Source organism: Podarcis pityusensis (assembly GCF_964106645.2).
Source record: "Podarcis pityusensis genome assembly, chromosome: 16".
Lineage (NCBI taxonomy): Eukaryota > Metazoa > Chordata > Lepidosauria > Squamata > Lacertidae > Podarcis > Podarcis pityusensis.
This window is the reverse complement of record NC_138041.1, coordinates 3,186,057-3,212,779: the sequence shown is the minus strand read 5'-3', so window position 1 is coordinate 3,212,779 and position 26,723 is coordinate 3,186,057. Positions and strand designations below refer to the sequence as shown.

General features: G+C 48.6%; 1 protein-coding gene across 2 annotated transcripts in view; it reads left to right on the top strand.

The window, feature by feature from the left end:
* CGN (cingulin) overlaps positions 1 to 26,723 on the top strand; it is a 70,866-nt gene that overhangs the window by 34,921 nt on the left and 9,222 nt on the right. For both annotated transcript variants that reach the window (XM_080985989.1, XM_080985990.1), the window contains exons 7-17: positions 71 to 212; positions 1,499 to 1,711; positions 4,425 to 4,573; positions 7,717 to 7,858; positions 8,763 to 8,975; positions 10,302 to 10,508; positions 12,978 to 13,235; positions 17,509 to 17,679; positions 18,995 to 19,156; positions 20,801 to 20,890; positions 22,059 to 22,142. In XM_080985989.1, the coding sequence (XP_080842115.1) occupies positions 71 to 212; positions 1,499 to 1,711; positions 4,425 to 4,573; positions 7,717 to 7,858; positions 8,763 to 8,975; positions 10,302 to 10,508; positions 12,978 to 13,235; positions 17,509 to 17,679; positions 18,995 to 19,156; positions 20,801 to 20,890; positions 22,059 to 22,142 (1,831 nt within the window). The remainder of the gene's footprint in view (positions 1 to 70; positions 213 to 1,498; positions 1,712 to 4,424; positions 4,574 to 7,716; positions 7,859 to 8,762; positions 8,976 to 10,301; positions 10,509 to 12,977; positions 13,236 to 17,508; positions 17,680 to 18,994; positions 19,157 to 20,800; positions 20,891 to 22,058; positions 22,143 to 26,723) is intronic.

Sequence of the window (26,723 nt, the reverse complement as noted above, 5' to 3'; positions counted from 1 at the left end):
CTCTAGCCCTACCCGGCACAGTTAAGATGAACTCCCACCCCCTTCTCTTTCCTCCTTCCTGATTCTTAAGGCTGAAGGACATGAAAACAATCAAGGAAGAGACAGAAGCCAAGTTGGCCGACTTGGAAGACCAGCTGATGGAGATGCAAGAGGAGCTGGACCGGTTCCGGGAGCCGATGGGAGATTCTCCAGACAGGGATGCTCTGCTGAAAGTAAGTGGCTCCCTGGAGCCTCTGGGTACCTCTGCAACATGCCAGTGTAACAGAATCACAGAGCTGTAGGTGTGTAAGGGACCCTGGGGCTGATCTAGTCTAACCCCTTGCAATGAAGGAATCACAGCTCAATAATTCCTGACAGGTGCCCCTCCTCCCAATTTTGGATTTAAAACTTCCAGCATAGGAGAGTTCACCGCGTTCCGCGAGAGTCCATTCCACGATCGAACAGCTCTTCCTGCATGACGACAGCCTTACATTTCTATGTCTATAGGAAGACAAGCAAAACCACTTTTGTAGTTAAGAGTGTTGGACAAGGGCCAGGTGTGGGGGATCTTTGGCCCTCCAGATGTTGCAGCGGCTGATGGGAGTTGTAGTTGGTCAGCATCTGGGGGGCAAAAGGTTCCCCCAGGCCTGGGAGACCAGAGTTCAAATCCCTACTCAGCCATGAAGCTCGCTTAGGCGTGATCTTGGACCAATCGTTGTATTTTGCCCTAACCTATTTCACAGGGTTGTTTGTGAGGATGAAATGGGATGTGGTTTGGGGAGATTCCTGAGGGCCAGGTAGGTTATCTGTGCCTGAAGTTGCTCACCCCTGTTCTAAGAAAAACTCCAAGTAGGCGCAGGCTTTGTTTTGCAAATTATTTATTTGCTTATTTAGAGCATTTGTACCCTTGCTCTTCATGGGACGCGGGTGGCGCTGTGGGTTAAACCACAGAGCCTAGGACTTGCTGAAGGTCGGCAGTTCGAATACCCACGACGGGGTGAGCTCCTGTTGCTCGGTCCCTGCTCCTGCCAACCTAGCAGTTCAAAAGCACGTCAAGTACAAGTAGATAAATAGGTACCACTCCGGCGGGAAGGTAGACTGCGTTTCCGTGCGCTGCTCTGGTTCGCCAGAAGCGGCTTAGTCCTGCTGGCCACATGACCCGGAAGCCGTACGCCGGCTCCCTCAGCCAGTAAAGCGAGATGAGCGCCGCAACCCCAGAGTCGGCCATGACTGGACCTAATGGTCAGGGGTCCCTTTACCTTCACCCTTGCTCTTCATCCAAAATGGCTAGCAGAGTGGCTTATGTTTGACAGTCCCTTATAATCAAACTTATAATCTTAAAAACAACAACAACAACCACTCAACAACCACAACACGCAAGGAAAAAGGGACACGGAGGGAAGAGGAAAAAGTCAAGCTCTAAATGCTGGCCCAATTCAGTGCCAGAAGGTGCCTGATGGAGCCGGCCTGGCAAGGCTGAGCCGATGGGTTGAGAGCCAGTTGTGCCCTCTTTCCCCAGGAGCTGCTGGAGACCAGAGAGGAGCTGGAGGAGATTCTGAGGGCCCGGCAGAAGCTGGAGGATCACCTGCGCCAGCGGGAGAGGGAGCTGACAGCCCTGAAGGGGGCCCTGAAGGAGGAAGTGGCCAGTCATGACCGGGAGCTGGACCGGGTGCGGCAGGAGTACCAGCACGACATGGAGCAGCTCCGGCGTAACATGGAGGACGTGTCGCAGGTGAGCCTGTTGGGTTTGACCATCTCCAGTTGCAGATGGGAGGCCCACGTAGATGGCTTTCTTTCTGTGAATGAAAACGAAGCCCCTCGCACTTAGAAATCTAGCACATCAGGGATAAGAGGCCTGTCCTCTCCCTGACAGGCTAGTTTTCTGTGTGCAGGGATACCAGGCAGGTTACGGGCCCTCACCCACAGTCTCGGTGGCAAGACGTAGACCCTCATGTCTGCTTTTACGTGAACTCTCCACATCGTTCTGCCCAGACACTGAGGTCCAGCGCCGAGAGCCTCCTGGCAGTTCCCTCATTGCGAGAAGCAAAGCTACAGGGAACCAGGCAGAGGGCCTTCTCGGTGGTGGCACCTGCCCTGTGGAACGCCCTCCCTTCAGGTGTGAAGGAAATAAGCAGCTATCTTCTCTTTAAAAGACATCTGAAGGGCAGCCCTGTTTAGGGAAGCTTTTAATATTTAATGCTGTATTGTTTTTAACCCTTGATTGGGAGCTGCCCAGAGTGGCTGGGGAAACTCAGCCAGATGGGCGGGGTATAAATAAATTATTATTACAGTGGTGCCCCGCAAGACGAATGCCTCGCAAGACGAAAAGCTCGCTAGACGAAAGGGTTTTTCGGTTTTGCGTTGCTTCGCTAGACGAATTTCCCTATGGGCTTGCTTCGTAAGACAAAAACGTCTTGCGCTTTTTTTTTAAAGCCGCTTGAAGAGGCGCAGTTGCGACGGACCGTGCTTCGCAAGACGAAAAACATTGCAAGACGAAAAGACTCGCGGAACGAATTCTTTTCGTCTTGCGAGGCACCACTATATTATTATTATTATTATCATTATTATTATCATTATTATTATCATTATTATTATTATGCTGCCAGTCAGAGCCATTTGGTCAGAGTTGGAGATAAGGCAGTGTGTTAGAAAAACCTGGCACAGCGGGCCCATCCTTTATAGCCCATGGACCATTGTGCTGATCCAGGCCATCACTTAAATAGACATCTTGTCCAGGGACCGGTCCGACCATTAGGCAGAGGGAGACAACAAAACATCCTTTATGCCCAAGAATCGCCGCCCTGACCCTGTTCACCATTTACAGACATAAGACTTCATCTGGGGGCCGGCCCTGCCATTAGGCAGTGTAGGGATATCGCCGAGTGGACAGTGGGGTCCGGAGGGAGCACACTTTCCACCAGCAGGCAGCCACGTCTGCCTGCACGCGTGACCCTGGGGTGCAGGGAAAACCCCCCCTCAGACAAGCCACAAGCTGTCTAGAACATCGTCCCCAGTGTCTGACCTTTTGCGGTCTCAGCCGTCAGCAGTGTCCTGTCTGTAACCTTTTTCCTTAGAGACCTTTAGTCTCCTACGTCATACACTGTGCAAGGGGGAAATGACGCTGTGGAACAGGTGCCAAAATATCTTTGTACCACCCCACGATCTCGGGACGGAAGATGCGTAAAGGTCACAGCACAGAATGTATCTGCCTAGCTTGCATATTTGTCTCAATAAAAGGAGGCTCCACAGGAATGGTGGTAGCTCGCTTCAGACCACCTGTGCACAGCTCACATGATGATCAACACCTGTCTTGGGCCTTCACTTCAGGCAGAATGAGACAGCAAGCATCCTTTGTGCCCCAGAATCATCTTCCCGACACCAGTCGCCGCTTACAAACAGGGCCGGTCCTACCATTAGGCAGGATAGCAGCAGGCATCATACTTCCTGGTGTGGAGGACTCCCTGGTCCTGAATGGGGTAACTGTGCCCCTGAAGGACCAGGTGCGCAGCCTGGGAGTCATTTTGGACTCACAGCTCTCCATGGAGGTGCAGGTTAATTCTGTGTCCAGGGCGGCTGTTTACCAGCTCCATCTGGTACGCAGGCTGAGACCGTCTCTGCCCGCGGACTGTCTCGCCAGAGTGGTGCATGCTCTGGTTATCTCCCGCTTGGACTACTGCAATGCGCTCTATGTGGGGCTACCTTTGAAGGTGACCCGGAAACTGCAATTAATCCACAATGCAGCAGCTAGACTGGTGACTGGGAGCGGCCGCCAAGACCATATAACACCGGTCTTGAAAGACCCACATTGGCTCCCAGTACGTTTCCAAGCACAATTCAAAGTGTTGGTGCTGACCTTTAAAGCCCTAAATGGCCTCAGCCCAGTATACCTGAAGGAGCGTCTCCACCTCCATCATTCTGCCCAGACACTGAGGTCCAGCTCCGAGGGCCTTCTGGCGGTTCCCTCACTGTGAGAAGCCAAGTTACAGGGAACCAGGCAGAGGGCCTTCTCGGTGGTGGCGCCCGCCCTGTGGAACGCCCTCCCATCAGATGTCAAAGAGATAAACAACTACCTGTCATTCAGAAGACATCTTAAGGCAGCCATGTTCAGGGAAGTTTTTAATGTATGACATATTAGTGTATTTTTGGTCTTTGTGGAAGCCGCCCAGAGTGGCTGGGGAAACCCAGCCAGATGGGTGGGGTACAAATAATTTATTATTATTATTATTATTATTATTATTATTTATTTATTTATTTATTAATCTCCTGGGCCAGTTCCCCATCTGTTTGAGTCCAGAGCTGCGCATAGCGCACACATGCGCCGTCCAAGCTATCCTGCCACCTTCGGGCTTGCTAGACGACGCTGCCTTTTGCTGCAAGCTTCAAGCGCCAGCCTGCTTTTGCACGTGGGGGAAATCGTAGCTTTGCTTCTTCTCGTCTCTTGCCAGGATCAGGCCAGCCTGGAGTCGGAGAGGCAAAAGATCAACACCGTGGTGAGAAATCTCCAGAGGGAGTTGCAGGAGAGCGGCGAGGAGGCCGCCCATTGGAAGGAGATGTTCCAGAAGAATAAGGACGAGCTGCGAAGCACCAAGCAGGAGTGAGTTGTCCCGTCGCCGCCGTCCCTCGATTCCTCCCCAAATATTTAAAAATTGAGCCAATTTATTTTTATGCGCAAGGCAGTGTGTGGGTCGCTGGTGTGTCCTGCGTTTTTCTCAGGGCCTCAGCCTTTTATTTTATTTTCAAAAAAAAAATAATTATATTTTTCCAAATTTATAACAAATATATCCACAAACATAAAAAGGAAACACCAAACAAACAAACACACATATATCCTGACTGTAAAAATTCCACTTTTGTTATCGTTACTAAGTGACTTTCTCGAATCCCCCCTGGCTGAGTTTCCATGTAAATCATTGTAGCAGTTCACATAAACTGAGTTCACATAAAATTTACTTAATCCATTAACATCTTAATCCATTAACGTCTTTCTTTCTTTCATTTTAACTTTTAAACATAGTATTCTACAACATCACATGTTTAAATCCTAGGCCAATCTGATACTCGCAAGTAATTCTATTTAAATTATCGTAACGTATTTAACTAAATAGTCCTTAAATTTCTTCCATTCCTCTTGATACTCCTCCTCCTTCTGGTCACGGACTCTTCCAGTCAGGTCGGCTAGTTCCGAAAAATCCATCATCTTCATCTGCCATTCCTCCACTGTTGGTACTTCTTGTAATTTCCAGTTTTTGGCCAGCAAGATTCTAGCTGCAGTTGTGGCATACAAAAATAATCTAACATCTTTCTTGGGCAGTTCCAAACCTATTATTCCAAGTAGAAAGGCCTCTGGTTTCTTAGTAAATGTATATTTCAACAATTTTTTCAATTCATTATAAATCTTTTCCCAGAAGTCTTTCTCCTTGGGACAAGTCCCCCTTTTAGGCTTCTGTAGCGAGGGGCAGCCTAGACAGCGCTTTCCACATTTTTTGGGGGGTCCCACTGCCCCCTTGGTTTCATAAACTCATCCGCAATGCCCCTACCCTATCACATAAAAAAGGATTCTTCTGAATAGGGCTTCCCGTGACCCACTAAGGAAGACCCACTAAGTAACACAGTAACATTCAAAAGAATTTTAAAAATAGTATTTTGATACGGCAGTAAATTTATGTAAAAAGAATTAAGGAATAAATGGGAAGTCGGGTATGAAAGATAATGGGATTTTTTTACTTTTATTGTAACATGAAATTGTAACCACAAATTTTTGTCATAATTTTTATCTTAATATCAGATTGTGTAAATTTCATTTTATTTCCTTTTCCCTCCCCTCTTAAGTTGTATGCCCTTTTCAGTATTGTTCCCTTTTTTTTTGTATGTAATAAGCATGGAAATTAAATTAAATTAAATTAAATTTTTTAAAAAAACATTCAAAAGAATTAATGGGATACAAAATCCAATTAAACGATTTAGTTTAATTCAACCAAACAGGTGAACTTGATTCAGAGGCCCCTGTTTTTCAAAGTCACCCCCCTGCTTCCTCCGCCTAGGTCAGTGGTTCTCAAACTTTTTCCTCTGGACCACACTTCCAGAACAGAAATTTGCTGGTGCCAAACTGATGTGGTTGTTGTTGTTTTTAATCGATAAGAAAGACGTTGGAAAACAAAAGCTAAAACTCCTCGCAGTGCTTGATTTCTGACATAGAATACAGTGACTTTATAGTACGCTCATGGGGCATGCAGAAAGTATAAACAGCACAGCTACATAAAAGCACAAAATAAAATTCCCGAAATATAAACGAGCCTCTTACTTATGTACCTGAAGTATGTATGCAAGCTCCGTGAGAGGTGTGTGCTTCCTTTGGCCGGGCAATCTCATTTGCATGAGGTCTAATTTGAGACAGAGAAACTCTCATCTCCTCATCAACACAAAGAAGCCTTTGTCTTTTCTGACCTTTGGTATTTGTCAGAGCTGAAAACCCCTGTTCCAAACAATATGTCTTGGAGAACTCAGGGAGGATAGCCAATGCTTTTGAATCCATATTCTGCAAATTAAAAAAACACCCAAATATTTTGATACTACACTACACTGAAAGGTTTAAATGTTTCCTTGGTTTTTTCCCAATTTTTTTATTGATTTTTTAAAAAAAATTAAACAAACAAACATAAATCTCAGCTGTATTCTTAGTGACATTGTTAAGAGACTTCCTCGACTCCCCCTAGTTGAATTTCAGTGTATATAATTTTAACAGTTTTCCAAAACCAATTTTCTCATAAAGTTAACTTAATCACTTAACATCTTTCTTTCTTTCTGTTTTAGCTTTAAACATATTAATTCCTAACATTACATACTTAAATCCTAAGCCTTTCTGATAATTACAAGCTTTTCCAATTAAATTATCTTAACATATTTAACTAAATAATCTTTAAATTTCCTCCATTCCTCCTGGTACTCCTCCTCCTTCTGGTCGCGGACTCTTCCAGTCAGGTCGGCTATCTCCGAAAAGTCCATCATCTTCATCTGCCATTCTTCCACTGTTGGGACTTCTTGTGTTTTCCAGTTCTTGGCTAACAAAATTCTAGCTGCAGTAGTGGCATACAAAAACAGTCTCACATCTTTCTTGGGCAATTCCAAACCTGTTATTCCAAGAAGAAAGGCCTCTGGTTTCTTAATAAATGTATATGTCAACATTTTTTTCAATTCATTATAAATCTTCTCCCAGAAGTCTTTCACCTTGGGACAGGTCCACCACATATGATAAAAGGTACCTTCTTTTTCTTTACATTTCCAGCATAGATTATCACTATTGTGATAAATCTTTGTGAAATTTACAGGGGTAAAGTAGGTTTAAATGTTTCCTTGATTGCCCTTGACTCTTCCTGCCACACTTGCCGTCATCTCCTGCCACTCCAGTGTGGCACACCGCCTGCTCTGAGAACCGCTGTCCTAGGTGATCTCACTGCCCTCCATAGGAACATCTGTCCTAGCAGCTTTTAGATCAGCCTTTCTCAACCTGTGGGTCCGGAAGGTGTTGTTGGACTACAACTCCCATCACCCCAGCTAGCAAGGCCAGAGCTCGGGAATGATGGGAGTTGTAGTCCAACAACGTCTGGGGACCCGCAAGCTGAGAACCGCCGTTTTAGATGTTTCACTTATCTTGCCTTTAGTGGAAGGGCGGGTGCGAATTTAGCAAATCGCAATTAAACGCCTCCTTTTTCTGGCTCTCCTTCCTTCGACCGCCTCCAGGCTGTTGCAGGTGAAGGTGGAACGCGAGGACTTTGAGGAGGAGCTGAAGGAGCTGAGGGAGCGTTTCGCAGCTGCGCGGCAGGAAGCGGATCAGGCCCGGAACGGCGCTGGCAATTCCGGAGAGGCCAGCGCCCTCAGAAAGGTGCGCTCGGTTCACGGGGGTTCCTAGGGCAGACTCTGGCTTACAGCAGTGTGGGTGGGCTTATGGGGAGTGTTCAAAGGTTCTGTGGGCGGGGCCAGGGGGCAGACAGGAGGCGGGGCTAATCACAGAAGCTTTTTGTTTCACTCTAGTGCTGTAGTCTAAACCACCGAGCCTAGGGCTTGTCGATCAGAAGGTTGGCGGTTCGAATCCCCGCCACGGGGTGAGCTCCCGTTGCTCGGTCCCTGCTCCTGCCAACCTAGCAGTTCGAAAGCACGTCAAAGTGCAAGTAGATAAATAGGTACCGCTCCGGCGGGAGGGTAAGCGGCCTTTCCGTGCGCTGCTCTGGTTCGCCAGAAGCGGCTTAGTCCTGCTGGCCACATGACCCGGAAGCTGTGCGCCGGCTCCCTCGGCCAGTAAAGCAATATGAGCGCCGCAACCCCAGAGTCGGCCACGACTGGACCTAACGGTCAGGGGTCCCTTTACCTTTACCTATTACAATGGTACCTCTGGTTACGTACTTAATTCGTTCCGGAGGTCCGTTCTTAACCTGAAACTGTTCTTAACCTGAAGCACCACTTTAGCTAATGGGGCCTCCTGCTGCCGCCGCACGATTTCTGTTCTCATCCTGAAGCAAAGTTCTTAACCCGAGGTACTATTTCTGGGTTAGCGGAGTCTGTAACCTGAAGCGTATGTAACCTGAAGTGTATGTAACCCGAGGTACCACTGTATTTATTAATTTAATGGTCATACCGATCTCTTGTAGCTCGAGAACTCTTTTCTTCCACGATGGATGCTTGCTATTCTTCCATCAGGCTCTGTGGATTTGTGTGTGTGTGTGTGTGTGTGTGTGTGTGCGCGCGCGCGCATGGCTTTCTAATTCCCTCCTTTCCCCTCGTTCCGGCAGGAGCTGCGTGAGGTCCGAGATCAGCTGAGAGACTTAACGTTGTCCAAGCAAGCCCAGGACGATGTCCTCCGCCAGCGGGAGAGGGAGCTGCTGGCCCTGAAAGAGGCTTTGGAGGACGAAGTGGGCGGCCACGACCAGGAAATGGCTGAGCTGAAGCAGCAGTTCCAGCAGAACGTCCAGCAGCTACAGAAAGATTATGAAGAGGCCTTCAAGGCAAGGATCCCTGGTGTTTTTTTGCCGGGGTGTCCGTGTGTGTGTGTGTCTTGGCAATCAGCTGCCTGCCCAGAGTTCCCACGGTGATGTCAGGTTGATTGACACACAGCTGACCCCACCCCTCTGTTGAAGTTTGGCCCTTGGGCATGGGGTGGCGCATCCATCCTTCCCATCAGGGCGCACCTCCCCCCACCCGTCACATAAGAACATCCCTAAGGAAGTCAGATTATCCTCCACCAGGGCCAGGTATTAAAAACAGTACAGCATTAAATATTAAAAACTTCTCTAAACAGGGCCTCCTTCAGATGTCTTTTAAAAATAAGATAGCTGCTTATTTCCTTGACATCTGATGGGAGGGCGTTCCACAGGGCAGGCGCCACCACCGAGAAGGCCCTCTGCCTGGTTCCCTGTAACTTGGCTTCTCGCAGGGAAGGAACCGCCAGAAGGCCCTCGGAGCTGGATCTCAGTGTCCGGGCAGAACAATGGGGGTGGAGACGCTCCTTCAGGTATACTGGGCCGGGGCCATTTAGGGCTTTAAAGGTCAGCACCAACACTTTGAATTGTGCTCGGAAACGTACTGGGAGCCAATGTGGGTCTCTCAGGACCAGTGTTATGTGGTCTCTGCGGCCGCTCCCAGTCCCCAGTCTAGCTGCCGCATTCTGGATTAATTGCAGTTTCCAGGTCACCTTCAAAGGTAGCCCCACGTAGAGCGCATTGCAGTAGTCCAAGCGGGAGATAACCAGAGCATGTACCACTCTGGCAAGACAGTCTGCAGACAGGGAGGGTCTCATCCTGCGTACCAGATGGAGCTGGTAAACAGCTGCCCTGGACACAGAATTGACGTGCACCTCCATGGACAGCTGTGAGTCCAGAATGACTCCCAGGCTGCACACCTGGTCCTTCAGGGGCACAGTTACCCCATTCAGGACCAGGGAATCCTCCACACTCGCCTGCCCTCTGTCCCCCCAAAATAGTACTTCTGTCTTGTCAGGATTCAACCTCAATCTGTTAGCTGCCATCCATCCTCCAACCGCCTCCAGGCACTCACACAGGACTCTCATCGTCTTCCCTGGTTCTGATTTAAAAGAGACGTAGGTCTTGGAAATGTAGCATGAGTTTGGATATGCAGAAGATATGAAAAAATCAATTTAAGGAACTGCAGAAAGAGGGGGAAGGAAGTCAAATTATTAAAAGTTGAACAGATTGTAAAATTAATGAAATGTATAAATTTGAAAAGTACAGATAAAAAACTTAAATGCCTAACTCTTTTTTTAAAAAAATAAATATTAACTTACTTGTCTCTTTCCTCCATCCCACCACCACCAGGTAAAGTCCTCCTTGGAAGGTGAGAAGGAGGCGACCGAGCAGATGAAGAAAGCCGTGGAGTCTACCCTGAGGGAGACGCAGGAGGAGAACGACGACCTTCGGCGGAAAATCCTTGGCCTGGAGACTCAGATCAAGGAGTACAGGCACTTTGCAGACAACTGGCAAGGGACCGAGGCCAGGCTGAAGGAGAAGATTGCCAAACTGGAGGTACCTTTCTTTCTGGGGGGGCGGGAGAAGATCACAAGGGAGAGTCGGGGCAGTTTCTCGCAAGCCTCTTTATTTTCCCACCGTGGTGGGGAACTGTATCTCAACCCAGGCAAAAGTTTTCCATCATTAAACCCTTGGCAGCCCCTGCAAAGGGGGGGCCATCAGGTGTCAAACAGATAAATAACTATAGGACCACTGCAAGACGCCTGAAGGCAGCCCCGTATAGGGAAGTTCTTAATGTTTGGTGCTTTATTCTGCTTTTATATTTTGCCGAAAGCTGCCCATCTCGTCCAACCCCCTGCAGTGCAGGAATATGCAGCTGTCCAATATGGGGTTTTATTTTTTGATTGTGTTCTGTGAACCGCCCTGGGAACCTCTGGGTATAGGGTGGTATATAAATTCAGTAAATAAAAATAATAAAAATAATATGGGGACTGAACATGCAACCATGGCATTACCAGCACCGTGCTCTAACCCGTGGGTAGGCAAACCAAGGCCCATGGGCCGGATCCAACTCAATCGCCTTGTAAATCTGGCCTGCGGACAGTCTGGGAATCAGTGTGTTTTTACAGGAGTAGAATGTGTGCTTTTATTTAAAATGCATCTCTGGGTTATTTGTGGGACATAGGAATTCATTCATTTTCCCCCAAAAAATATAGTCCGGCCCCCCACAAGGTCTGAGGGAGAGTGGACCGGCCCCCTGCTGAAAAAGTTTGCTGACCCCTGCCTAACCATCTGACTTATCCAGGCTGACTATTACAGTGGTACCTTGGTTGTCAAATTTAATCTATTACAGGAGTCTGTTCGACTCCCGGAAGCGTTAAAAAACCAAGGCGCGGCTTTCGCTTGGCTGCAGGAGCTCCTTGCACTCAATCGGAAGCCGCGCCGGACATTCGGCTCCCAAAAAACATTTGCAAACCGGAACACTCGCTTCCGGGTTTGCAGTGTTGGGGAGCCGATTTGTGTGGGAGCCAAGCCGTTCGACAACCAAGGCTTTCTGAACTTTGGGTTCTCAGATGTTGTTGGACTACAATTCCTATCGTCCAGGATTCGGGATCAGGATGATCAGAGATTCCAGGAAAGTTGGAGTAAATTTATGGTGCATTTAAAGGATAATTGTAAAACTATAAACACTGGCAGGATTGAAATAACTCCTACAGTGTAAAGATAAAGAGGTTTAGTATTAAAATACGCGATTTAAAAGAAGAAGGGATGCATGTTGAAGGAAGGAGGGAAGTCACAAGCTCAGCAGAGCTAAGAGTATATATGTGGTTTGATGTACAGTGGTACCTTGGGTTGCATACGCTTCAGGTTACACACTCCACTAACCCAGAAATAATGCTTCAGGTTAAGAACTTTGCTTCAGGATAAGAACAGAAATCGTGCTCCGGCGGCGCAGCGGCAGCAGGAGGCCCCATTAGCTAAAGTGGTGCTTCAGGTTAAGAACAGTTTCAGATTAAGTACAGACCTCCGGAACGAATTAAGTACTTAACCCGAGGTACCACTCTACAGTGGTGCCTCGCAAGACGAAATTAATCCGTTCTGCGAGTCTCTTCGTCTTGCGGTTATTTCGTCTTGCGAAGCACGGCTATTAGCGGCTTAGCGGCTATTAACGGCTTAGCGGCTTAGCGGCTATTAACGGCTTAGCGGCTTTAAGAAAAAGGAAACAAACTCGCAAGAACTCGCAAGACATTTCGTCTTGCGAAGCAAGCCCATAGGGAAATTCGTCTTGCGGAACAACTCAAAAAACGCAAAACCCTTTCGTCTAGCGAGTTTTTCGTCTTGCGAGGCATTCGTCTTGCGGGGCACCACTGTATTGTATAAAACTGCGTTAATAAAATAATAAAAAATTATTGGGGGGGGGGGAATAAAATTCCCATCGTCCATAGCCAGCAGGGGCAGCAATCCAGGATGATGGGAGTGGTAGTCCAACGACATCCGAGAACCCAAGGTTGAGAAAGCCTGCCTTAAACTGTAGGTGGACAGGGACCGATCCGAAATAAGGGACTTGAAGGACCAGCCACAAATCTCTTGCGCTATGTACTACAGTGGTGCCCCGCAAGACGAATGCCTCGCAAGACGGAAAACCTGCTAGACGAAAGGGTTTTCCGTTTTTGAGTTGCTTCGCAGGACGAATTTCCCTATGGGCTTGCTTCGCAAGACGAAAATGTGTTGTGAGTCTTGAGATTTTTTTTTCGCTTTCCCCCCCCTTTATCTAAGCCGCTAAGCCTTTAATAGCCTTTTAGCAGCTAATCCGCTAAGCCGATAAGCCTTTAATAGCCGCTAAACCGCTAATAGCACTAATCCGCTAAGCCGCTAATAGGGTTGCTTCTAATAGGGTTGCTTCGCAAGACGAAAAAACCGCTAGACGAAGACACTCGCGGAACGGATTAATTTCGTCTTGCGAGGCACCACTGTACTGCCGTCTCCCTTTTTTGACGTTCCTGCGCTGTTGTCCCCCCGTTCCAGTCCGACCGCAAGCAGATGGAGGAGTCTCTGGGGGACGCCACCGACCAGGAACAGGAGCTGCTTCTGGTGAAGCGGTCTCTGGAGAGCCGCCTGGAAGACGCCCAGAGGAGCCTCAACCGCCTCTCCCGGGAGCACCAGGACCTGACTGCCTCTCTCCACGAGGAGCTGGCGCAGAAGGAGCAGCTCAAGCGGGCCAAGAACGAGCTGGAGGAGGAGAAGCGCCTGCTGGACAAGAGCATTGGGAAGCTGACGAAGGAGGTGGGTGCCCCCCGGGCTGGCTGGCCACTGCTAAGTACCGGTAATCAGCAAGCATCTCTAAAAATTATTCATGACATGGAGAGATTGGTTTTCTCCCTCCTAGCACTAGAGCTCACGGGCATTCGGGGAAGCTGAACATTGGAAGATTTGGGGCTGGTGAAAGGAAGGACGACTTGACGCAGCTTGTAGTTGATCTGTGGAACTCCTTTCTGCAGGAGGCAATGAAGCCCACTAACCTTGTGTTTAGTCGTTTAGTCGTGTCCGCCTCTTCGTGACCCCATGGACCAGAGCGCGCCAGGCCCTCCTGTCTTCCACTGCCTCCCGCAGTTTGGCCAAACTCATGTTCGTAGCTTCGAGAACACTGTCCCACCATCTCGTCCTCTGTCGTCCCCTTCTCCTTGTGCCCTCCATCTTTCCCAACATCAGGGTCTTTTCCAGGGAGTCTTCTCTTCTCATGAGGTGGCCAAAGTCTTGGAGCCTCAGCTTCAGGATCTGTCCTTCCAGTGAGCACTCAGGGCTGATTTCCTTCCGAATGGAGAGGTTTGATCTTCTTGCAGTCCATGGGACTCTCCAGAGTCTCCTCCAGCACCAGAATTCAAAAGCATCCATTCTTCGGTGATCAGCCTTCTTTATGGTCCAGCTCTCACTTCCACACATCACTACTGGGAAAACCAGAGCTTGAACTATACGGACCTTTGTTGGCAAGATGATGTCTCTGCTTTTTCAGATGCTGCCTAGGTTTGTCATTGCTTTTCTCCCAAGAAGCCGGCATCTTTTAATTTCGTGGCTGGCTTTAAAAGAGGATGAGAGACATCCATGGAGCAGGAGAGGGATATCAGTGGCTCTTGGCCACGATGGCTTCGCTCTGCCTCCACGGATGGAAGCCCATTGTGAATCCCAGTTGCTGGAATCTGCAGGAGGGGAATGTTGCTCCCACGCTCAGATCCCTCTTGTGGGTTTCCCTTGGGGGCATCTGGTTGGCTACTGTGAGAACAGGAGGCTGGACCACATGGGCCATTGGCTCTTCTTAAGTTCTGCTGCCCTTTTTTTTATTTTTGTAGAGGACCTGCTGGAAGCTGCCTAATTCTCTTTTTTTATTAGGTTTTTTAACATATCATTTTCAACAATAATTAAACATACAGTGGTACCTCTGGATGCGAACGGGATCCGGTCCGGAGCCCCGTTTGCATCCTGAGTAGAATGTAAGACACGACTGCGCTTGCGCGGGTCACGTTTTGCCGCTTCAGTGCATGCGCGTGACACCATTTTGAACATCTGCGCATGTGTGAGCGGCGAAACCTGGAAGTAATGCGCTCCGATACTTCTGGGTCTCCGCGGAGCGTAACTTGGAAATGCTCAACCTGAAGCACATTTAACCTGAGGTGTGACTGTACTTTTACATCTTAAACAGTTTTTTTTTACTTCCATCAACCACATTTGAAAATTTTCCAATCTATTCACTTAATATACATTTCTTACTTTCACTATTACATTTAAATCTCATAACTAATATCTCTCTTCTTTCTCCTCTTTGCAATGGTTCGTACGGTATATTCCTCCTTACAAAACTTCTTGTAGTCCTACTAGCGTAATTTGTTGATTACAGTTGCTCTTCAAATAGTTCGTATATTTCTTCCAATCTTCTGTGAATCTCTGGTCCCGCAGGTTTTGAATCCTTCCTGTCATTTTATCCAATTCTGCGTAGTCCATTAATTTTGTCTGCCATTCTTCTTTCGTCAGAATTTCTTCTTGCTTCCATTTCTGGGCTAACAATACTCTTGCCGCTGTTGTTGCGTATAAAAACAATTTAACATCCTGTTTATGGAAGCTGCCTAATTCGCATTCTCAGACCATTGCCCAGCTAGTTCAATGTTGTCAGCACTGGCTGGCAGCAGATCTCCAGGGCTGCAGGCAAGGGATGTTCCCATCCCTGCATGGAAGATTGTGCCAGGGCCCTTCTTTGTCCAAAGCAGATACTCTACCACGGAGTTAGGGTCTCTAGGGTACCAGGCCTCATGGCCAGATGTAGAAAAGGATGGTTTAAGCCCTGTTCACTTTGAAATTATCCCGTGAAGGCCCAACGAAGCAAATGGCAGTCGCTCATGAGCACCAACTGGCTAGCAGCCGTGACTTCACCAACCAACTGTCATTCTCTTGATTTGGCTCCTGTCCTTTTTTGAGAAGGCTCTGTGCTCAGATGACTTTGAAGTGGGTTGTCCCCCAGTGGGGTTAAAGCTGCCTGTCCTCCTGGTGTCCTTGATTTGATGATCAGGTGTACTTTGGATGCTCAGGTTGTGAACGTGATCCATGCGGGAAGCACGTTCGCAACCCGCAGCGTTCGCAACTCGTGTCTGTGCACACACGGGTTGCGATTCGGGGCTTCTGTGCATGCGCAAAGCACGATCTAGCGTTTCTGCACATGCGCAACTGCCAAAACCCGAAAGTTACCTGTTCCAGTACTTCCGGGTTTCGGCAGTCCGTAACCTGAAAAAACACAACCTGAAGCGGATGCAACATGAGGTATGGCTGCATATTTTTAAACATGGAATACTTGGGACTCCTAAGGGACGCGGGTGGTGCTGTGGGTTAAACCAAGCCTAGGATTTGCCGATCAGAAGGTCGGCGGTTCGAATCCCCGTGACGGGGTGAGCTCCTGTTGCTTGGTCCCTGCTCCTGCCAACCTAGCAGTTCGAAAGCACGTCAAAGTGCAAGTAGATAAATAGGTACCGCTCCGGCAGGAAGCTAAACGGCGTTTCCGTGCGCTGCTCTGGTTCGCCAGAAGCGGCTTAGTCATGCTGGCCACATGACCCGGAAGCTGTACGCCGGCTCCCTCGGCCAATAAAGCGAGATGAGCGCTGCAACCCCAGAGTCGGCCACGACTGGACCTCATGGTCAGGGGTCCCTTTACCTTTACCTTTACTTGGGACTCCTATCAACGCCCTCACCCAGGCACGGGCCTCCTCAGCTTTGGCAGGCCTGCAAAACCAATTCCTCGGTGTGTCTTTGCCTTGCCTTGCCTCACGTTAGGGCTCTATGTGGACTGAATTCAGCTCCCTCTCAGGGTCTCTGCTGCAAAGCCGGCTACCGCAGCACTGCAGAGGGGGGTGGCGTTCGCTCCCAGTCGGCCATGAGAAGACAGCCAGATCATTAGGCAGCAGGCCCTTGCTGCCAGCTCCCATTTTCTGCTGAGGTTTAAGGAGCTGACACCAGTGATCTGGCAGGGCTTTTAACAGAGCAGCAGGATTGTGACAGGGTCCGCGAGGGTGGACAAGGCGATGACAGGAGCAGCCAGCAGATGATGTTTTGGCCTTCGCTGGGCCAGAGAGGGAGAGACGCAGAATCTTGGGCAAGCTGTGCAGAGAGATGCCCAGAGACCCTGTATTTCGTGTGTGTGTTAGAGAGGACCTTAGATGTTCTACCACTGAGCTATGGCTCTTCCACAGCTGTATATATACATGTATTAAATATGCAATATACTGAGGTTCCCCATCCCTGCTCTGGTCTTAGGAAATAGGAGGCAATTTGGGGAGCCAGCCATCCTCCCACTTCTTGGAGACGGGGGGAAATTGGGAAGGGTTTTAACCATCTTCCTGGTCCTCATGCTGGTAGCTTCGAGAACACTGTCCCACCATCTCGTCCTCCGTCGTCCCCTTCTCCTTGTGCCCTCCATCTTTCCCAACATCAGGGTCTTTTCCAGGGAGTCTTCTCTTCTCATGAGGTGGCCAAAGTCTTGGAGCCTCAGCTTCAGGATCTGTCCTTCCAGTGAGCACTCAGGGCTGATTTCCTTCAGAATGGAGAGGTTGGATCTTCTTGCAGTCCATGGGATTCTCAAGAGTCTCCTCCAGCCCCATAATTCAAAAGCATCCATTCTTTGGCAATCCGCCTTCTTGATGGTCCAGCTCTCACTTCCATACATCACTACTGGGAAAGCCATAGCTTTAACTATATGGACCTTTGTTGGCAAGGTGATGTCTCTGCTTTTTCAGATGCTGCCTAGGTTTGTCATTGCTTTTCTCCCAAGGAGCAGGCGTCTTTTAATTTCATGACTGCTGTCACCATCTGCAGTGATCATGGAGCCCATGATTAAAACATGGTTGCAAGAACCAATGATCCCTATATTCCGAACAAAATGCTTGCTTGACCTGGAGGTAGGCTGTATGAATTGTGTATTGCTTTGTAACGATTTGTTGGGTCTCTGGGCCGTAAAAAAGGTTGATGATGATTAAAACATCCTCCTTGAGGTTTCACCTGGAGTCCCTCTCCTCTCCTCCAGCTAGATCAGATGGCTCAAGAGTCCCACAGCGCCCTGTCCAAGCTGCAAACTCAGCTGGAGGAATACAAGGAGAAGTCGCGCAAGGAGATCACGGACTCCCAGAAGCAGGCCAAAGAGAGGAACACCGAGGTGGAGAAGATGCAATACAACCTGGGGCGGTTGCAGGACGAGGTACGATGGGGTGGGAAGAGGGCCCTGCTCCCCTTTTCTCTGCTTTCAAAATCAAGAGGCGAACACAATTCAAGGAAGGGGCTATGGAATGAGCAGGGGGCTGCGAGACCCCAGAGGTAGCAGTGGACACTGGGCTAGGTGGGGCCATTCGTCTTGGCCAGGTGAGCTGTCCGTGGCTGGCTTCTTCCTCCTCTTTCGTCTCCATGAGACTCAGCAGGAAGGACAAGGATGGGGAGGAACTAGAGTTAGCTGGCTCTGCCTTTCATTGCCACTATAATATAATATAATAATAATTTATTATTTATACCCCGCCCATCAGGCTGGGTTTCCCCAGCCCCTCTGGGCGGCTTCCAACACAATATTAAAAGACAGTAATGCATCAAACATTAAAAGCTTTCATAAACAGGGGTGCCTTCAGATGTCATCTAAAAGTCTGGTAGTTGTTGTTCTCTTTGACATCTGGTGGGAGGGCGTTCCACAGGGCGGGCGCCACTACTGAGAAGGCCCTCTGCCTGGTTCCCTGTAACCTCACTTCTTGCAATAAGGGAACCACCAGAAGGCTCTCGGAGCTGGACCTCAGTGTCCAGGCAGAACGATGGGGGTGGAGATGCTCCTTCAGATATACTGGACTGAGGCTGTTTAGGGCTTTCAAGGTCAGCACCAACACTTTGAACTGTGCTCGGAAATGTCCTGGGAGCCAATGTAGGTCTTTCAAGACCGGTGTTCTATGGTCTCGGCGGCCGCTCCCAGTCACCAGTCTAGCTGCCGCATTCTGGATTAGTTGTAGTTTCTGGGGTACCTTCAAAGGTAGCCCCACGTAGAGCACATTGCAGTAGTCCAAGCGGGAGATAACCACTGGCTCGGCCTACTCTTTGGTCCCCGCGCCTTCCGCCCCACATTTCCCAGTGGGCTCTGGATGGGCCTCTTGCCCTGATCCAGCACCCTTATTCACTCCCGATAGCTGGGGGCAGAACCTCCCTCTGCAGGGGCAGTCTATCTCTGACGCTAGGGGAACGCACCGGAAGAGGAGGGCTGCCTCTTTCGTTCCCGCCTTGTGAGCTTCCGCCGGGCCTGCCTCCGGCAGGAGAGTCGGTGTGGCCGTAGGGCAAGTGTGGACTTCAGCTCCTAGCCGCCCCAGCCGGCAGGCGAGGATGATGGGAGATGTAGTCCAGCAACACCCAAGGGTCACGGGAGTTTCCCACAAGGGGAAAAGTCCCAGGTTGGCGGCAGGGCCTGGGTTCGAATCTCTCACTCCTCCAGAAAGGCATGCTGGTCTACTCCCTCGCAAACCCGCTTCCGTTTCCCTCCCTTCCAGGTGATGCGTCTGAAGCAAGCCTTGCAGGACGCCCAAGCTGAGCGTGAGAACGCCGTATTGGACAAGGAACTGCTGGCCCAGCGCCTCCACAACTTGGAGCAGGAGATGGAGTCCAAGCGGAGGTCGCAAGACGATCGATCCCGGCAAGTCAAGGCCCTGGAGGTTTGCATTTCCACCCTCCCCTGCCTTCCTCTTTCCTGAACTGAGAATCCCAGCAGACCTCCAGACCCGTGGCTCCAGCACACGTTTAAAGCGGTGCAATGCCTCTTCGTAAACAGCCTTTGGCTTCCCCCAAAGGATTCTGGGAGCTGTGGTTTGGCAAGGGTCCTGAGAATTGCTGGGAGACTCCCCCTGCCCCCATTTGGCTCCCAGATGGGGCTGAAGAATCGCTCCCCCTTCACAGAGAACTCTGGGAATTGTAGGGGAATAGAAAACTGGAAACGAGGGAGGGTTCCTCCCCTTGTCAAAGCAAGAAAAAAATGTGGTTTTTTGCCGTCTGGCCTGGGTCCGCCATGCATGCAATACCTCCTAGCCAACAGCAGGAGGCAGCAGTGCTGCTTTTCAAAAAGTCTCTGTCTGTCCCCCATACAGCTGTTTGGTTCCTCTGTCTCTGCTACAAACACCCTACCCCCAGTAGAGAGCAATTTTGGTAAAACCTGATAATTTTGGCATGTGCTTAAAAATAGCAACACAGCAAAGATGTGTTTTCCGGCTCCTCCTGCTGCAACACGTTTGCAAACACTGCATTTTTCCACATGAAGCACTTTTTTTTTGTATTTTGTAAAACAACCACTGCAAAAACCTATTTTCCAAGGTTAAACAGATAGAAATTAAACCAAGCGGTCTGATGGTTTTGTTTTTTCCCGATCAGAAGGTTGGTGGTTCGAATCCCCGCAACGGAGTGAGCTCCCGTTGCTCGGTCCCTGCTCCTGCCCACCTAGCAGTTCGAAAGCACGCCAAAGTGCAAGTAGATCAATAGGTGCCGCTCCAGCGGGAAGGTAAACGGCGTTTCCGTGCGCTGCTCTGGTTTGCCAGAAGCGGCTTAGTCAAGCGAGATGAGCGCCGCAACCCCAGAGTCGGCCACGACTGGGCCTAATGGTCAGGGGTCCCTTTACCTTTCCTCCTGGGAGCTCAAGGTGGCTTGTAGAATTCTTCCCTCTGCTGATGTCATCTTCTCAGCAGCCCTGTAATGCCAGGCTGAGAGACTGCGGGTTGGCCCAAGGTCACCCAGCGAGAGCTTCGCGGCCGAGTGGGGATTTGAACCTTTGTCTCCCAGGTGGTAGTCCCACACTCTGGCCACTGCACCCCACTAGCTAGAGGTGGTTAGGGTTGTAAGATTTATGACCTGGGAGACCAGGGTTCAAATCTCTGTCCACAGCCAGGAAGCTCACAGGAAGCTAATAATAATAATAATAATAATAATAATAATAATAATAATAATTTTATTTATACCCTGGCCAGAGCTGGGCTCAGGGCAGCTAACACCAGTAAAATTACAATAAAAACATAATAGGGGAGGAAAACCAATTTAAAATACAGGTTAAAATACAATTTAAAAATTAGCTCCTTGGAGGAAAAGTTGGTATATAAATGAGATTATTATTAAAGTCATACTTTCTTTTATTCTGCTCAGGGTTGGGTTCCCCCGCCCCCCTGCAAACAACATTTTATTGTGGCCTTTTCCCACACAGTTCCAGAGCTTCAGTTTCATTTCTGAAGCCAACTCAATGCTTTATGTCATTGCCTGAATGATACCTGCACTCATAGCAGATAACGTTTGATTAAACGCGTAAAATGGTTTTTCAGGACAAATCGAAACGCCTCGAAGTGGAGCTGGACGAGGAAAGGAACACGGTGGAGCTCTTGACGGAGAGGATCAACCGCACGAGAGACCAGGTGGGGGAGATGGCGCCTGTCGACATCTTGGCCGCTTGCAAAACGCAGGCTGCGTCTAAAGCAGCGTTGTGCCACTTTAAACCCCAAGGAATTCTGGGAAGTGTAGTTTGTTGAGGGTGCTGAGAGTTGTTAGAATATCCCAGGCATCCCCAACCTGTGGCCCTCCAGATGTTTTGGCCTACAACTCCCATGATCCCTAGCTAACAGGACCAGTGGTCAGGGATGATGGGAATTGTAGTCTCAAAACATCTGGAGGTCCGAAGGTTGGGGATGCCTCATGGAACTACACTTCCCAGAGTTCCCTGCGAAGAGGGCTCTGAGAATTGTAACCCTGCGAGGGAATTCGGGGTCTCTCGGCAGCACAGACTACAACTCCCAGAATTCTTTGGGAGGCCCGCTCCAGTTCATTGTCAAACTGCCCTTAGGGTGGCTGTAATCACACATCCATTTAAATAGCTTTTATTATACTGCCTTAAACAGCCACAGCTCCCCACTCCAGGAACCCCGGAAACTGTAGTTTGCTACAAGCGCCGAACGTTGTTAGGGAAACCCTCTGTCCCTTGGCGCATCAGTGCAATAAATAGATAAGTATTCAACAACTATGAAAATAAAATCTTTGGGTTGTATCAATGCTAACCCTACTCAGGCGTATACAAATTGTGCAAGATACAAGCTCAGCATAACAAGGTTTGTCCCAGTCAGATCTTTAACTCCAGAGGAAATCGATTTGCATAAATAATAACAGCACAGCACTACCACATCACCGATCAATTAAGAACCACTAAATCTCTTCATAATGGCCCAGTCTTTCTACATGGACAGCACTCAAAAATTCAGCCACTATTCAAGTAATTTGATCATTCCTGTCCGAAAGCAGGTCCTGAAGCGTTGGTATCATAGAATTCGGCCTATTGAGTTGTAAGGCCTCTAATAATTGTCTTCTGCTAACAACCCTGTCCCCTATCAAAACCTTATGATCTATGGGCTGTTTTTAAAATGAGGCTGCATTTTAAATTGCATTTTAAATTGGGTTTTTTCCCCCCTATTATGATTTTACTGTGATTTTACTGGTGTTAGCTACCCTGAGCCCGGAAAAGGCAGGGTATAAATTATTATTATTATTATTATTATTATTATTATTATTATTATTATCTCTGTCTCCCTCCAGATCGACCAGCTGCGGGCGGAACTCCTCCAAGAGCGCTCCGTGAGGCAGGACCTGGAGTGCGATAAGATCTCGCTGGAAAGACAGGTGAGGCTCCCGCTGGCGTGTTCGGTCAGGTCTGCATCTTCTCTTTGCCGACTCAGCAATCAGAGGCTGCTGGGATCCTCCCACTTTCCTCCTCCCGCTGCCACCGCATATGATTTTAAAGTTATACAGATAATAACCGGCTGATTCTGCTCCCCCACCGCCCAAAGGATGGAGAGTCCACAGCTTCCTGAAGGAGTCCGTTCCACTGCCAAACAGCTCTTGCTGCCAGATGGTTCCTCCTGATGCTCCGATGCAGATGGAATCTCCTTTCTTGGAACTTGAAGCCATGGATTTGAGTCCTACCCTCCAGAGCAGGAGAAAACAAGCTTGCTCCATCTTCCATGCAGTGGCCCTTGAGATATTTGAAGATGGCTCTCATATCTCCTCTTTCTCGGGCTAGACATACCCAGCTCCTTCAACTGTTCCTCATCAGGCTTGGTTTCCAGACCCTTGATCGTCTTGGTCGCCCTCCTCTGCACACCTTCCAGCTTGTCAACATCCTTCTTAAATTGTGGTGCCCAGAACTGGACACAGGATTCCAGGTGTGCTCTGATCTCTGGGAATTGTAGCTCTGGGAAGGGGGAACAGAGATCTCCTATGAACTCTCAGCACCCTTGTTGTTGTTTAGTCATGTCCGCCTCTTCATGACCCCATGGACCAGAGCACGCCAGGCCCTCCTGTCTTCCACTGCCTCCTGCAGTTTGGTCAAACTCATGCTGGTAGCTTCAAGAACACTGTCCCACCATCTCATCCTCTGTCGTCCCCTTCTCCTTGTGCCCTCCATCTTTCCCAACATCAGGGTCTTTTCCAGGGAGTCTTCTCTGCTCATGAGGTGGCCAATGTCTTGGAGCCTCAGCTTCAGGATCTGTCCTCCCAGTGAGCACTCAGGGCTGATTTCCTTCAGAATGGAGAGGTTTGTTCTTCTTGCAGTCCATGGGACTCTCCAGAGTCTCCTCCAGCACCAGAATTCAAAAGCATCCATTCTTCGGCGATCAGCCTTCTTTATGGTCCAGCTCTCACTTCCATACATCACTACTGGAGGGACTATGACTTCCCTTGATCTGGACTCTACACTTCTGTTGATGCAGCCTAGAATAGCATTGGCCTTTATTGCTGCTGCATCACACGGTTGACTCATGTTAAGCTTGTGGTCTGCTTAGACCCCCAGAAGCTTATAATGTTGGTGACTTGGGACTAGTTTATTTATTGATTTTGATTTTAAATCCGGCATCTTTTTATCCAGCCCATGTCTCACCCTAAGATGATATTCCGGCTATTGTTGCTTCTGTTTCTAATCCTTCTGAGTCCCAAGTTCACAACAGAAATAGAGAATTCTTTGCCTACCGCTTCAAATAATTTTGGTAGCGCCAGATGGTGGAAGGGAGATAAAATCCAAACTAAATTGGAATGGCAGGCAAAGTTCTTTGAATATGTAGAATTGGCAAAGATGACAGGGGAAATTAGGAATCAAACAAACCAAGAGTTTAATAAAGAACGGGATTTATTCAAATTATATTGTTCTCAGATAAAATCTCTGACATGTTTTGAATAACTTCTGCAATGATATTTTCTACCATGAATACGAACAATTAACGATAAGTTAAAAAATATGCAGTCAACAAGGTAATGATGGACCCATATTGAGGATGAGCGAAGTCACAAGTTATGGAAGAATTTTATATGTAAAAAAATTCTTTGTATGTGACGTGATTTGCTTTCTCTCTCTCTCTCTCTTTTTTTTTTTTTTGGTTCTTTTGTGGTGGAGGGATTTAATGCTTAAAATAAAAATTAGAATTCAAAAATAAAATAAAATAGGCAGCTGCGGTTTGCTAGGAGACCCCTCTCTCCCTATTCCCCCTCACTGAGATGAAATTCCCAGAGTGGTTTAATATTTGCCCCCCAACTGGCATTCGGACGGTGGAAGGTGGTTCAGGCTCTGTTCGAAGCGGGTTTGGACCTGGAAACTTCCTCAGCAGTCTCTTTCCCCACCAGATCTGCCTTCTGCGTCTGCAGGAGCCCTGCCTGCCTGGGCTTGTGGGGGGTGATGAGACAGGTTATGTAATTTGCACCATTTCAAAATCCAACCCCCCCCCCCCGAGACATTTCAATGAACGAGCTGCTGTTGCCGTGCAATTAACGAGGGCGAAAACAGCCCCGGCGACACTCTGCTTGGACACTGGCCACGTGCGGCTCAGAGCGTTCCCTGTAGAGACCTTTATTGTAGAATTGTAGAAGGGACCCCACAAGGTCATTCAGACCAACCCCCTGCAATTGTCCTTCGCAAAAAGACTTTCCTCTTGTATGATCACCCTCTCCCAGGCCCCCAGGTTCAGAAGCTGAGGTACGTCTTGCCTCGTGTGTGTGTGTGTGTGTGTGTGTGTGTGTGTGAAACCTGCTTCTTTCACAACAGGGACGGGGCTAGAACATCTGCGGTCCTCTGGGCGCCGCCGGACTACAACTCCCAGCAACCCCTTTGCCGTTGGCCCCAGGGGCTGCTGGGAGTTGGAGCCCTGGAGAGCCACAGGTTTTAGACTGGCCTACGTGCCATACATTCAGAACACATTATTTCCACCCAGAGAATCCTGGAAACTTGCAAAGCTACAGTTCCCAGCACCCTCAAACTATAGTTCCCAACCTTCCTTTTTGCGGTGGGGGGGGAATGGAAGATTTCTTACGGCGCCGAAAACCAGCAGTTGTGGCATGGCTCTTGTTTGTTTTTAAAGTAACAGATCAGAAGCTTTCTTGCATAAACTTCCACTCTGCTCCGGGTTGTATGGGAAGAGACCTGCAGCCGTAGGATTTTATAGCGTTAGTCATGCTCTGAGGAGGCCCATTGACATTAATAGACATGAGTCACTCGACCCATTAGTTTCAAATGGGTCTACTCTTGTGTATGACTAATATTGCCTGCAGAATCATAGAATTGTGCAGTTGGAAGAAACCTTAAGAATCAGCTAGTCTAGTCCAATCCAGGAATCACAGCTTACCATGCAAAGAGTTTTGTTTTTAAGCTGGTGCATTTGAGTCAAAGTATGAAAAAGTTGCAAGGGACGCGGGTGGCGCTGTGGGTTAAACCACAGAGCCTAGGACTTGCCGATCAGAAGGTCGGCGGTTTGAATCTCCGCAACGGGGTGAGCTCCCGTTGCTCAGTCCCTGCTCCTGCCAACCTAGCAGTTCGAAAGCAAGTGCAAGTAGATAAATAGGTACCACTCCGGCGGGAAGGTAAATGGCGTTTCCATGCGCTGCGCTGGTTTGCCAGAAGCGGCTTAGTCCTGCTGGCCACATGACCCGGAAGCTGTCTGCGGACAAACGCCGGCTCCCTCGGCCAATAAAGCAAGATGAGCGCCGCAACCCCAGAGTCGGTCACGACTGGACCTAATGGTCAGGGGTCCCTTTACCTTTACCTTTTATGAAAAAGTTGCAAAGGGTGCGGCTGGGTGCTTTCGATCCCTTTCCTTCCCAGGAATTTTACTGGATTTTTAAATTGCATTTATTAAACCACCCCCTCACACCGAGAGATCCGTGGATGGTGGGAACACAGTGATGAACTTAAGTGACATCAGTTAAAATCACATTAGATAGTAAAAACCAAATTGGTGGCAGGCATCGCATTCTCTGACCTGCCTTCCCCACCCTTTATGAGAGTCCCAGGGGCCAAGGAAAGGGGTTTGGGGGCCACATTCACACCTGGGCCTTTTAAAAAAGACATTGCAGGGGTTTTGGCCAGAGTTCCTCCAGACTCTATAATTCTGCTATTCTATGTGAGGAATAAAACTGAATTTGGGGAGCAAGGAAGGGGATATTTGAGCCTGTTCCTCGCCTCTCCGTTTTCTCGCACTCGGTGCCCTCCTCACCACAGATGTTCTTCGTCCCCAGGGAAGGAAGACAAGCGCGTGAACAGGCCCATGCCTCGTTTGGCCCTTAATTGGGCCAAATGACCAAACGCTTACTAATTAACGCATTACATTACTCCTAGTTTTAAGCAGCAACAGAACCGGTTTGCTTCGAAACATTGCAGAGCCGTGAGCAAGCCTCTGAGCTCAGCAGAGCGCTTCTTCATTTCTGGATGTTCATTATATATTTTTTTTATAATATTTTTTATTAATTTTAACATATAAATTATAAAATGTACCACAAAACTTATCACTTATACCATCATTTTAGACTTCCATCAGCACCTCTGATGATCCACCATTTTAACCACTTCTTATGCATTTCTTAACTTTATATTGCCTTTACATCTCTTAACAAATCATCCTTCCCCATCTCCATTTTTACAATTCTTCTGATAATACTCCTCACAAAACTTCTTGCAACCCTACAAACGTCGTCTGTTCTTCACAGTTACTTTTCAAATAGTCCGTAAATTTACTCCAGTCTTCCGTGAAATTCTGGTCCCGCCGGTTTCGAATCCTTCCTGTTAGTTTATCTAATTCTGCATAGTCCATTAACTTCATCCTCCATTCTTCAATCGACGGTAACTCTTCTTGCTTCCATTTTTGGGCCAGTAATATTCTTGCTGCTGTTATTGCATATAAAAAGAGCTCACATTCCTTTCTATTTGTCACTCCCCACAATGCC